The sequence below is a fragment of the Paralichthys olivaceus genome, chromosome 11, assembly GCF_024713975.1.
Source record: "Paralichthys olivaceus isolate ysfri-2021 chromosome 11, ASM2471397v2, whole genome shotgun sequence".
NCBI lineage: Eukaryota > Metazoa > Chordata > Actinopteri > Pleuronectiformes > Paralichthyidae > Paralichthys > Paralichthys olivaceus.
Window position 1 is genome coordinate 19,928,633 of NC_091103.1, and position 12,899 is coordinate 19,941,531.

The 12,899-nt window shown below is 41.8% G+C and overlaps 1 protein-coding gene across 1 annotated transcript in view; it reads right to left on the minus strand.

Annotated features, from left to right (window-relative positions):
* Nucleotides 1–1,629: 1,629 nt before the first annotated feature.
* The window catches only part of traf4a (tnf receptor-associated factor 4a), a 34,683-nt gene continuing 23,413 nt past the window's right edge, over nt 1,630–12,899 (minus strand). Inside the window, exons 2-7 of the mRNA XM_020088501.2 lie at nt 10,721–10,772; nt 8,554–8,658; nt 8,200–8,361; nt 6,969–7,130; nt 5,889–6,044; nt 1,630–4,754 (exon numbers count right to left, since the gene is read on the minus strand). Coding sequence (XP_019944060.1) covers nt 4,122–4,754; nt 5,889–6,044; nt 6,969–7,130; nt 8,200–8,361; nt 8,554–8,658; nt 10,721–10,772 — 1,270 coding nt within the window. The 3' untranslated portion in view covers nt 1,630–4,121. The remainder of the gene's footprint in view (nt 4,755–5,888; nt 6,045–6,968; nt 7,131–8,199; nt 8,362–8,553; nt 8,659–10,720; nt 10,773–12,899) is intronic.

The following is a 12,899-nucleotide window of genomic DNA, read 5'->3' on the forward strand; positions in this document are numbered from 1 at the left end:
AGATTTTCTACTGAAATTAATTTCACAGTAGATTAACAATGCACAGGATAACAAAAACTGGTCAAATGGAACAACAATGAAATAAGTTGTTTATTTGAAGAACTTATTTTGCTTCAGTTAAATATTTTTGAGGATGTTAACTCTCCAGCAACCTCAGCAACTTGACTTCACATTTAGGCAGATGTTAATTCCTGAGTAGTGAGCTGACTCATGTCAGTGTCTAACGTTTGTATCCGTCAGTCTCACCAAGAAGTGAACAAATTGATCCTTGATGTAAAAACTTTGGATTACTTTATTTGCTATCACAAGCTCATCATGATTTTTTTGTTTTTGGTCAAACTACTGAATGAAACTTTGTGCTCAACCAGTGAGCCTACTGTCAGGTGATTCGTCCTCCTCGTGAGTAAACTTCTCCTGTGCAGCTCGGGTGTTTTCCACTGCTGTAGGACACAAACACACACTAAACTGCAGTGTGTAGCTACCACCCTGGTTCAGTTCCCGCACTGTCAGGCAGAATTCTTCAACCTCAGTACAAGGCACGACAGCACGGCACCGCTTCATAAACCACAGCTCCTCTTTGATGTGTAGTGTTTTCTTATGGGCGAGGAAGGCCTCATGGGTTGGGCTCTTCCCCGCTTCCACCACCACCACCTCCTCCTCCTCTTCCTCCTTCTCCTTCTACCCAGCTGGCATCTGAGTTTCAGCACACGTTGACCAAAGGTTGGGTGAGCTCACCAAGCAGGAACGGCTTTATTGTGTGCACAGTGTGCGTGAGAACGTGACTGTACCTGTAAATCATTTACAAAGCATTAGGGGGGTCATTTGAAAGAGAGAAAAGCCAAAGGGCAGAACTGTACACTGAGCTGCACATGGCTCTGCCCTGTGTGGGAAACGCTGAGATTTCAAACAAGTAATTATCTGTTTCTATTTTCACTCTGCGTTGCCTCGAAGCAGCACAGGGCCGTTGGTTGTACACCCTGTGCCAAGAAGTTTGTGGTTGTTAGTATGGCTTTTGAGTCCTATACACTTTAACTTCAGTCATCAACTTTCGGTAGGTGACTGTCCTGACCAGAGGACCCCTCCCTAAAATGTATGTTCCCCCTCACAGCGAGGGAAACTTAAAAACAGCTCCACTATTGGCAATATCCTCAGAATGCAACACAGCAGCATGAATAAGTCTTGTATCCTTCGAACAGATCTTGTTTTGATTTTAAAGGACAAAATTACACTGAGAAATTTGAGATTACAGGTTTTTAAGAAGATATTTGGCCATCTAATGTGCACTAAGTGGAAAACAGGACTGTGGAGTGAGAGACCTCTCATAGACTTTATGTTAAAAGCTAATACTCTTCCCCGAATCCTGCCACACTGAAAATCTGCCAAACTGCAAGCTAATGCAAACTGCTGGCATGGCTTCAAAAGCAGTGCTGGAGTCTACTTCACTTCCTCTGCCCCCTTTCCTTCTCTTCTTCGCTTCTCTGCATCTCGAGCCGAGTAGAGACAGTGGAGACTTTCAGAGAAACTGGACAGGAACTGCTTTCACCTCTGCTCCGGATCTCTGAGTGGGTGATGAGGTGGAATAAAACAATCAGAGTACCTGCTGTACAAAATACCAACCGGTAAAACAACTATAATATATGGTATTTTATTTCAATGAAGAAATTGACAAGCACTCATCAGTCAACATATTAAAACATTTGTGCCGTCTGTGCAAACCCACATGACGGCTCCTTAAAATAAATACTTTTAAGAGGAAATAATACAGACAGAATATGTGAGGCTCAAACCACACGGACAAACAATTTATCCAAATGTCCAAGAGACAAAAGGGTCTGAAAATTCCCAAAGTCAACCTGACTCTCCAACGAAAAGTGTTTGTATAAAACAGCTAAGTATTTTTAAAAATACAGAATCTTACAAAAAGTTTTTTTTTTTAATCTTCTCACTTCTTTAAATCACTGTAAAATATCAGCTGGTATTATGACAAGAAATCAGGAATTTTTCAATGTATAATAATAAAAAGACAGAATGTGCTTCTGCATTTTTACAAAGTATTCACATACATCATGAGTGTACTGTTTCATCAACCGTCCCTCTGAGGGTGGAATGCACGGGCAGCTCCCTCAAACCGACGTCCTTGTCGCTGAACAACAAAAGGTGAAGTCAGTCCCGAGACACCCACATATTTGCAGGGACCATTTCATGAACCATCTTTTCAGACAGTTTTTCGTGCACCTTCCATCCCCAGGCAACAATACACCTCATAGCCAAGTGTTCATTGTCTGTTTAGGTTACATTATCAAATGTGTTCACATTTTCTCCATAAAAAAACAAAAACCTTAAAAAATCAATTCTCCTTTGACAATTTGTCAACTTTCAAACTGTCCAAAAACAAGAGACAAAGTAGCCATCGATGGGAGAGGGTTTCAAGAATACAGGTTACAGTACAAAAACGTGGTCCAGGTGGTTGCACATGAAGCATGCATGTGTTTATGTTGCCCTGCTCACCCTCATGCGAAGACATACTGTATAAAAAGGCCACATGGCTTTTCCTTCACTATTAAATGCAAACGCGTTCTCCGACAACTGGCCTCTTTGCTCTGCTCATCTAAAGATCGACGAAAGGTGCTTTCTTCTGTCCGACTCCTCGTCAATATCAAGTCTGTGTTTAGTGAACGTTCTGCCATCAGACTGCGATCAATCGAACTCTTGGCAAGACAGCGAATAAGCGCATTTTAAATCAAATAATTTAAAAATGAAGCTACAGCCTCACCTAAGCATAGCTTAGCATAAAGACTGGATACAGAGAGAAACAGCTAGCACGGTTCTGTTCACAGGTAACAGCCTCTCTTAAGTTCATTAGCTAATATGTCATGTCATCCTTTTTATGTGAATCTATATAAAAATCAAAACATCCAGCTTGTTGTCAAACCACAGCATGTTGGTTTTCAATGTATATAGATCAAACAAACAAAAACAGTGTGCATTTAGTTAGCGTCAGTGGTACAACAAGGGAAATTTTCCCTGTTTCTAGGCTTTATGCTACGCTAAGTTAAGCTAAGCTAAAACTACAGCCAGCAAGAATTTAGCTTAGCTTAGCATAAAGACAGGAACCAGGAAGTAGCTTGCATGGCTCTGTCCAAAGGTAACAGAACGCTGCCTTCCAGCATCTCTAAAGTTTATTAGCCAACATGTTTTACATTGATAGTTGAGTATGTATAAAAACCAGGGTGGGTTTTGTATAAGTGAGAAAGAGGCTACTTCTCTCCATTTCCAGTTTTTATGCTATCCTATGCTATGTTAATCCAAGCTAAAATAAGCTAAACCAAATAACTGCTGGCTGTAGCACCATATTTTATCAGATCGATGTGAAAGTGGTTTTGATCTTCTCATTTAACAATCGTCAAAAAATGACTAATCATTCTTTAAAAAAAATACAAAAATCACCCAAACCCCCCCCAACCTTTCTCCTCTGAAAACATCATTAATACGTCTGTGTGACCACAAACCTCTCGAGTTGTTTCTTACCAAGGGCTGTGTGTGTGTTCAGGAATCAGCGGGAGGAAACTGTACGAGCATGTAAACAAAAGGCAGTTGGACTTGAGCATGAGTCTGCTGAGCTCCCTCTTTACATCACTCCATATAAAACAGGACGTCTCTAACCAGCCTCGGACTTTCTCACTAAGTGCTGAGGCTCAGTGAAGCCGATCACCCTTAATCTATATCTTTTTTTTCTCCATAATCTTTTACATCTGTACTGCAGAAATAACAACAAAAATATAACTTAAAATAAACTCTCTAGGCACTGTTTGATTTCCAAGGCTTTGTGTTGTAGACTGTGATAAAAGGTCAGCAAACAGATGGAAAAAAAAAAAACAATAAAAAAAGGAAAGCAGAGAGTGATGGTTCTGCAGACCAAACACTTTATCCTCTGTGATACATCGAAGTCCTCTGAGTCAGCTCACACGGCCAAACAGACTTGTGTCAAGCTCGGTGGTAGAGAGGCTGTAAGGGCAGAAAGTATCTAAAGGGTAAGTGTGTCGAAGATTTCAAGGTTAAGTGTCAGTTCCAGTCTTTAACCCATCTTCCTCCTTCATAAAAAGAAAAACAAAGGTCAGATCTTAAGCCATTATCTTCTGGGGGATCTCTATAGAAGCCTTGATGAAGATGCAGTTGTCTCGGATGTAGTTCCTCTTCTTGATCTCTTCGTGGGAGATGAACTTGGGGTAGCCGAAGCCCAGTGTGCTCTCGTCCAGCGAGTTGCGGCTGCTGCAGGGCTTCTGGAAGTTTTTCCAGTTGGGGTCGGGGTTGAAGGTCTCGGTGATGTGCTGGGGTTTGGAGAGTGACGGGTCGCTCTGGTCCATGATGGAGAAAGTCACCTTGTAGGAGAAGGGCCACTCCAGCAGGCTGTCGTACTCTCCGGGCAGCACGCGGATGTAGACGGAGAGGTGGGAGCCCTCGCCGCTGCCGTTACCATTCAGGAACGCAGACACCTGCAGCTTGTAGCCATAACGGTGAGTGTAGAAGGGCGGGCTAAAGAACTCATGGTTGCTTCGGAGTTTGGCCTCCTGGAGCTTGCGTGAGTAGTCGTTGAGTTTCCAGATGAGGACGCCATCGTGACTGACAGAAAGCTCCTCCATCTCCCTTCGCAGCTCGAGGATCTCCTGCCGCTGGCGACCCACCAGGTTACACATCATAGTCAGGTGAGACTTAGTGGTGTCTTCCAGATGACGACCGATGGCCAGTTTGGGGCACTGCAGGAAAACAGCAGAGAGATTATGTAGAAACTGCTAAAACGGAAACTACCAGACACTGTTGCAATTTCTAAGGCAAAGTATGACTTGAAATTGATTTAATATTCTTTGATTGAATTATCAATAATCATAAGTAAATCTATAGTTTATGAACATTTAGATATTATACTGAGAAGATTTTTTTATTGTGAGCAAAGACACACAGACTGAGAAGGATTTGTTGAACATATAGATATATACACATCTGTAAAAGCTTTGACAAATTTATACATTTAACACTCGACAATCTTTAGCTCTCACTCAGTAAATCAGAGGCTCTGACAGTCACTAAATTGAGCCTAACAGTTTCTGTCACTGTGACATTGAACTAAGCCCCAACCTTCAATATCATAACATGTCTGAATATCAGACTTGAGTCTTTTTTTGTCCCCATAAACTATATTATAACATTTCGTCAAAATTACAAAATGAGATGTCAGGCTAATTAGTGTTTTTTCAGTGTATCTATGATTAGATTCTTGAATTATGACTTTGATAAGACGCAATATATGAAATATTATATTTGTATAAATGTACTTGTTTTTCTCGATATCTGTAATATACAGTACCAGCGGAATGCTGCATCTATTTATGAATCTGCTGTACACTGAACATGATGATGATGTGGACACGTGGATCATTGTATTTCGTGATGACGCTGCTGTTAGGGAAACATGTCTGTACCGTCTGTAAATGTTAAGTGTCCAGCTTTCCAGATGCTTAGTAATTCTTAACAGAGCGCCAGGCTGAAAACACAGAGCATGATGTGCCGCTCTTCCTCGAGCATGTCCACATTTTCACAAATTGACGTCAGCTTCAAAAATAGACGGATATGTGCAGTCAGAATACAGAAGTGTTGCTCTCATTAAAACCGACCCTACAGGCACAGCGCTGTGTTTTAAAGAGAGGAAAACCATTACTGTGGAAACAGTGAGCCAAGGATATGAGGGAGATATAAGGGGGAAACAATCTGTAAACAACAAAGACAAACAGGCCTGGTAGTTGATTAGCATTTCTCAATAGTAGCGTTAACATGAAACTTTGCCCAGAGGCAGAAATGATTTTCTAGGGTTATATAATGCACATTAGTCTTACCCTGTGTTTGCAGCCGGCGTCTTTGAAGGGGCAGAGGACGAGGGCACTGCCGCAGTTGTCCTTCACGTGATTGGCCAGGTCCTCTCGGGCAATGTTGGGTGTCCCGCATTGGTTTGGGCACTGGACAGGAAACCGAGGGCAGTGGTACTGGTGGTTCTGTAGAGGAATCAGGGACATTGTGTAAGTGAGGGTGGGAGTTTAGAAAGTTCAAAAAAGGCATGTGGTATAAAAATGAGAGGAAAAAAGATAATACATTCAAAACTTGATTGTAAATCAAACACTCAAATCAGCAACTAATCTGATAATTGATTACTTATGTTAAGTAATTTTTTAATTCTTGCTTCTCTAATGAAACGATTTGCCTTTTTAAAGCAAACTGAGAAGCTGTGAGTGTTTCAGATTACTGGTTGAACAAAGAAAGCAATATGAAGAGGTCACCTCCTGTGGGATTGCAATGGCCTATCTACTAATCTGTTTTCTGGTGTGGATGAAATGATTAATCTAGAAAATAATCAGCAGATAAATCAATATTCAACTCATCTTGATTAATAAATGATTAATTTAGGCTGTAAATCAATGACAAATATCCATCCCAGTTTCTCTTTATGAAAGGTTGCATCCATAAATGTGTGACAAACAAAAATGACATATATGAATGTTCAGTATCTGGTAATCAACTAATTAATTGACAAACCGCTGCAGCTCTGACTTAAAATACAGCCCTTCAATGAACTAGACTGTGACAAAAACGGTTTCAATAAAAAAAATCAAGTGACATGCGCTAAAAACACAGACTTATTATATCTTGGGCTAAAATGTGAGGGAGGGGGAAGTGACCCTGACTGCTCAGCCTCTGGCCAGATGTGTGCAGAGGCAGATGTGTGCTCACACATAACAGCACAGACAGCAGAACACCAGCTCACACTAACATCCAGCTGCCACAAGACAGAGACACCATGAATCATGGGAATTACAACCAAGTTATTTCACAAATTCATGAGCGTATTATTCACAGACTGTGAATAATCCGTGAAATCATTTGGGTAAAAAGTTTCTGATCATAAACTGTGTGAAACTGACCTGAATTGTGTCAAAGACAAACTCCTTGCCACAGTACTTGCAGGGCTGCGTGCGTTTGGGACACTCGGCCATGCTGTGTTGGGACAGCAGACGACGCATCATCCTCGCCCCGCACTTGTTCTCACAGTAAACGCTCTCCTGTGGACACACACCCTGGTGGTTCTGGGAGAGAAAAGAGAAGTGATTACAATTTGGAGAAATAAACACCATCGATACAGCAGCTGTTTACCCAAATGCAGTTTTTATTATTCAGTTTTCATTGTGCAAAAAGTCCTATTAAGAATAAACAATCTCTACATTCTGTATTCCTCACAAAAAATTAGTTGAGAAACTTTTTTATTTTCCATTGACAAACATAAAAATAGCATGACAAAGAAAATGGCATGTACCAATGTTCTAAAAAAGTTCATAATCATGTCTTAACAACTAAAACAATTAATTGTGAATTTTGATATTCGGTCATATGATGATTTCTTTTTTCAGGAATGACAATTTGAGGCGTTCATCTGATTTTCTTCTGACAAAGTATCAATAGAAGTGTCGCTTTAGTATTGGTGACAAAACTGCTGAATGAATTACGTGATTAACTGATCAACAGATCTTAATCAGACCCTGTTTTCATTCTAGTTTAATTAATTGAGTAAAGTCATGTTTTTCTTTTTCAAATCCACCAACTATTCTAAATAGTTCAATGTGTTCTAAAATGTGCTTCTTTTTCCATGTTTCTTATTATCAAATTGAAAATCTTTTGGTTTCATGGAAGGGAAACGTTAATATCGACATTTTTCTTTTACTCTATAGACTAAATAAACATTAATTCACGAGATAATGCATCTGAATGAAAAACATTAATGTGAATTTCCAGTGTGAAAGCCAAAAGGTGGATTAATGCCCTTTAAGTGTGTGCAGAGGGTGACCACGGGGGCCAGAGTAAACAGAGGAGGGCCAGGTTGGTAAAAATGACTGAAGTGTTCGTGAGGATACTGAGGAAAAAACATTCAGTATGAAAGAGCCAGTGAAAGCTTCTTTCCTTCTGTCAACATGTTCTATTTCAAAATAGGCCAACACTCTGAATACACTGACACGAGTGAATTAGACCTTCCGATTTTTCACAAAGGCAGCATTCACATAGGCACGGAAATGATGAGGCATGACTCTCAGTTATTTACGTCAAGCTCCAGCTGAGTCCCAACAGTTATTAAAAGGAAAAACAGGTGGAGTATGTGTTTACCTCGTAGGCTTCACCAGTAAACTCGCTGCCACAAAACTCGCACTTGACTTTGCGCTTGGGGCAGTCGTGCTGCAGGTGGTCGGGTAGGTCGCGGCGCGTCAGCTTGACGGAGCAGCGATTGGGGCAGGGTATCACATTGAAGGCGCAGGTGGAGAAGTGGCCCTGAGGGAGAGACAAACAACAAAGCCACAATGTGTCATCAGACTTGCACAAACACACAACCACGTGTTGGGGGCGTTGTGCCGGGCTGTTGCCAGAAAACAACAAGGTGAGATGAGTTGAGGGAGGAGGCAGCAGATCAGAGTGTTTGACGAGGCAAAAAAAAAAAAAAAACAAGACATAGAAGCTTCTCACCTGCAGTTGCTTCATCTGGCCGGTCCAGCGGCAGCCTTCCTCACTGTGGATGCAGCGGATGGGCAGAGCCAGGATCTGCTGCTCCAGCTCCGGATCCGGGTAGATCTGTAGAGGAGGAGCAGGATGAGGTCAGTGTGGGAGATGATCCCATCAATTATCCTGGACATGGGGTTAGAGCAGCTGACCAAGTCATACTGTAACATACCACCTACATACAGTACAAACAAAACTGCATTTCCAAGGAAATTCTGCTCCTCTTTAAGCTAAATATGTCTCAACTGATTAACTGAAAATTCAAAAAACAGATACATGGTTTACTACACATGTAAACTATACACTGACGCATGTGACCCATCCACGAGACATTAGCAGTTTATACACCTCACTGTTGTGAATTGTTTCAAGGATTAGGTTGAAAGTATTCGTAATTTTTGTTATTGTTACTAAATCTCATTAACAGGCCAAAACCGATAATGAATTGATCCTATTAATAAGTATTTCCTGTTTATCCAAAGCCTGATATATCTGATATAAGATATTAAACAGACTCTCCTTAAAAAGCTGTGCTGTGCTGATTCCTTCATTATGATCAACATGGTGACTCTTATTAATTTTGAGTCAACCCCACATATTAATCCACAGCTGAAAATAGCTCCAAAGAAATTCACAATTTACTCTTATTTTCGGCTTAAGTTCAATAGAAAACTGCAGTTCAAAGCTGTTTCATGAAATAATTCAACATTAAAAAGATGTGAATAGATATTTCTCAGCTAATGTAAATTAGGTTATGGTATTTTCATGGGATTTGTTGAGACTGTATTCATTGGTGTATCTTGAAAAGAAAGCAAATTAGCATATTTCCCAAAATATTAAACTATCTCTGAGCAATTTAACATACTGAGAACAGAATGTCATTGCAGAGCTAATGACTTGGTTTATGTGTTTATGGGACCTTTGAGAGAACAAGCAGAGGAAAAAGATTTTTTTTTTCCCAGTCACTGAGCGATGGGGATGAGTCAGTATTCTGCCCAAACCCCCCAAATCCTCCCCTCCAGTCCACTGTCCTCAGTATTTACAGCTCTGTGTGGCGTCTCCATCCAGAGCTGCTGTCGCATGAGCAGAGCACTATAGTCAAACAAGAAAAGCCACTTCCTCAAAATGCCAAAACAGCCTTCTGAGCAAATAACAGCTCAGAAGCTGCTCGCCTGCGCTCACGTGCCTCTGCAGCGGAACACGCGAGGCGTCGCCAGCAAATTAATGTTCATTTGGAAAATCTTCTACAATTAAATACTTAAATTTCTCATAGTTTGCAGCTGCTGTTAGGACATAGATGCTTCTGCCAGAGCAAATACAGTAAGTGCATAAAACTACTTAAATATGCTCTACATATGCTCTAATGCTCTTAAGTAGAGCACATATATATCTACCATTAAAACGCATGCTTGGCTTCTGTTGCACGCTACATATACAGTAAGAGCTGATGCCATCTTGCTGCCATAATCACATTCTTTGAGGAGAAACAAGGGGAGGAGGAAAATCCTCTAAAGCAAAGTGAAACACTCACTCATTGTTCCAGTCTTAGAGTCTGCAGGGAGACTGCAATAATGACCTTTTAATAACTTAGTCGTAGCCAGAACAGGGGGGTTAAGCTCTTTGGAGCTCTAACTTGGGGGGTTTATTCTGTCTGCTTTAACCTCTGTTAGTCCCACACTGCTACAACTGCTGCTACTACTACAGCAGCAGCAGAGGTACAATCCTTTAATTACCACAACACACTTCTTCTGTTGGAGCTAGGTTGTGTTTGTGCATGTTTTGGAAGGACAGTGTGCAGCGAGCAGCATAATAACCCTGACAGAAGACCACCAGCGAGGGGTAATTTGCAGGCGACTTGGAGCCTGTCAGGGCCTTGGTAAATAACAACGTCCGACAGGTGTGCCATGAGCACATCCTTTCCTGTGGAGCATCCCTGCTATTACAGGCGCCTTCATCGCTTGCAGCTCAGCATGCAGACTTGTGCTGCTGCCCCGCTGAGCCTTCTGCATCCGTGGGTTAATGTGTTCACAGCTCAATGGCTAATGCTGGCTAAAGCTAATGAAATGATGGATGTATGGATGATGGATGGTGTTAACAGTTACATAACATCAGTATACTGGGTGTGATATCTTACCTTGGCATAGTCCAGCGGCAGCTGATCCTCTGGACACTTGAACACACCCTCACTGCAACAAAACAACAGAAACAAACATTACAGACTGCAGAAAAAAATTAACTCTACAGGCCATTTTTAAATCACGCTCAGTGCTCAGTGAGATTTATATCCTCGTCCCTGACTGAACACAACCAGACTTAAAAGCCTCTTCTATGACAGTCTGTAAAAGCAGTGCTGCTGTGTCCTTAGTTTTATTCTGTCTCTTCAAACACACACTTAATCTCAGAAGTTCTCCGACTCATCATTCTGCATGACGAACAAACACACACTCACAAGCACACGCTGCACAATAAACTCAGATCTATGAGTGACTGGCTTATATGACATTCGCTCTTTCATCTTCTCCCCTCTTAGTGGACACCTCTGCACAGATTTGTAAGTTGGCACAAGATCTGTTTATCTATAATGCATAAAAGGATGATTGTACACTACACTTCCTGGCTACTTTTATAGTTTCTCTCACAGCTTTGAGTGTTTGATTTTCTTGTCCTCATTTCATAGTCTAGATAAGATTGTGCCACTTTCAAGAGGCTTCTATGTCCCTGAGAATAAAGCAGTGTAAACCTTGCCTTCATGCTTGAGGCTATTCCTCGGGAAAAACGGATGATTTGCTATAGTGAGTGTGGCACAAGTTTTTATTTATTTTCCTTAGTTCTTTCCTGCAGCAGTTGAACCAAAAATAAAATCTAGACTCTTGTTTTACTAGAGGCCGCTGTGCAGTTTTTGTGCTGCAGCAGCGATGTCCTCTCTGGCCTGTTTTAGGGCAAATGAGTGTGTTCCATGGCTCATTAGGGTAGCCCTCTCCCAGAGAGTCCCTACCCTGATGTCATGAAATATTCACACTTGTAAATAATAGAGGCAGCAGCCACGACAGGTGAACTGCTACAAAGAGTCTGAGGTTCTGACGCATCCAGACCCACAAAGGTGAGTTAAAAACTGAAAAGACAATCAGAGGGCTATCTCCTGAGATATCAGTGAGCCATCCCGCTGTTTCTGGACCAGAGGTGAACTCATACACTGTCTTCTGTTCATGTTCTACTATTTTGACCAATATCAACTGGTTCCTGCCTCTTCAGTGAGAATATTTGCTGCTTTCCCCAGTTTTATGTGAATGTAAACAAATCTAAAAAATACATGCACAACACTATTTATCTATCTATGGATTACCATCAATAAATCTGCAAATATTTCCTCGATTAAGAAACAGTTTGCACAAGGAAATGTCAGCACAGCATAATGTTCAAGCCTCTGCAAAACAAACCAACGTGGACAAACAATATGACTAAATATAAATAAACAGCACTCTTTGTATCTCACATGAGACAGCAGTGATGCACAGACACGTGTTTTGTTCAGAAGTCACAAGCCCTGAGGCCCGATCTGAGCTCACATGCAAAGAGGCCTCCATAACCCTGACCATGTCTAAATTATGTTTAGACTAATTAAGGGACGGAAGTGTGCAAACACTAAGAATTTGCCTCTTGGTGCTTTAGTTTGGCTCGCTGCAGTGTCACCTGACTGTGGCCCCCACAGGCACAGGGACATGTGACAGGGCAGCAGTGCATGTGTACTTCGGCCCGTCTACCCAGCTGCTGTGAAACCAAGGAGTATGCCGAAGGGGGGATGGAAGCAGAGGTTAGGCCTGAGGGGGAGGGAGCGTTGATGAAAGAGGGGGGTTTGAGGAGGGAGGTTAATGCATGACGAGACGGCAGTAATTCTCCTCCATTAGGGTCACTGTGTCAGCGGGGAGCTGGAGACCAATTAACAATCCACAACGGGCTGTAAAAGAGGGTCAATCGATGAGGGCCCAGTCAGCATCACATGTGTAGTGTGAGATCATTCAAGCTGCTTTCAGACATGCACTGAACGCCGCAGTTCCTCCTTTTTTCTCCGGTGGAGTTGCATGTGTGAAATGTCCGAATGAGATGCTTCACAGTCTCTGTGAACTTTCTCAGCTTGGCCTTTTAGTATAATGTATAATGTGGGGGATCCCCCACTGGATTCACCACAAGCATGTTCACTCATTTGTGATGTTCTGTGTTGATGAGCTCTCATCAGCTGCTCCACATGAACCCGTGAACAGAGTGCCCGCAAAGCCAAACGTCTCCATAGCAATGCGTCACAAGTTCATGTTGGT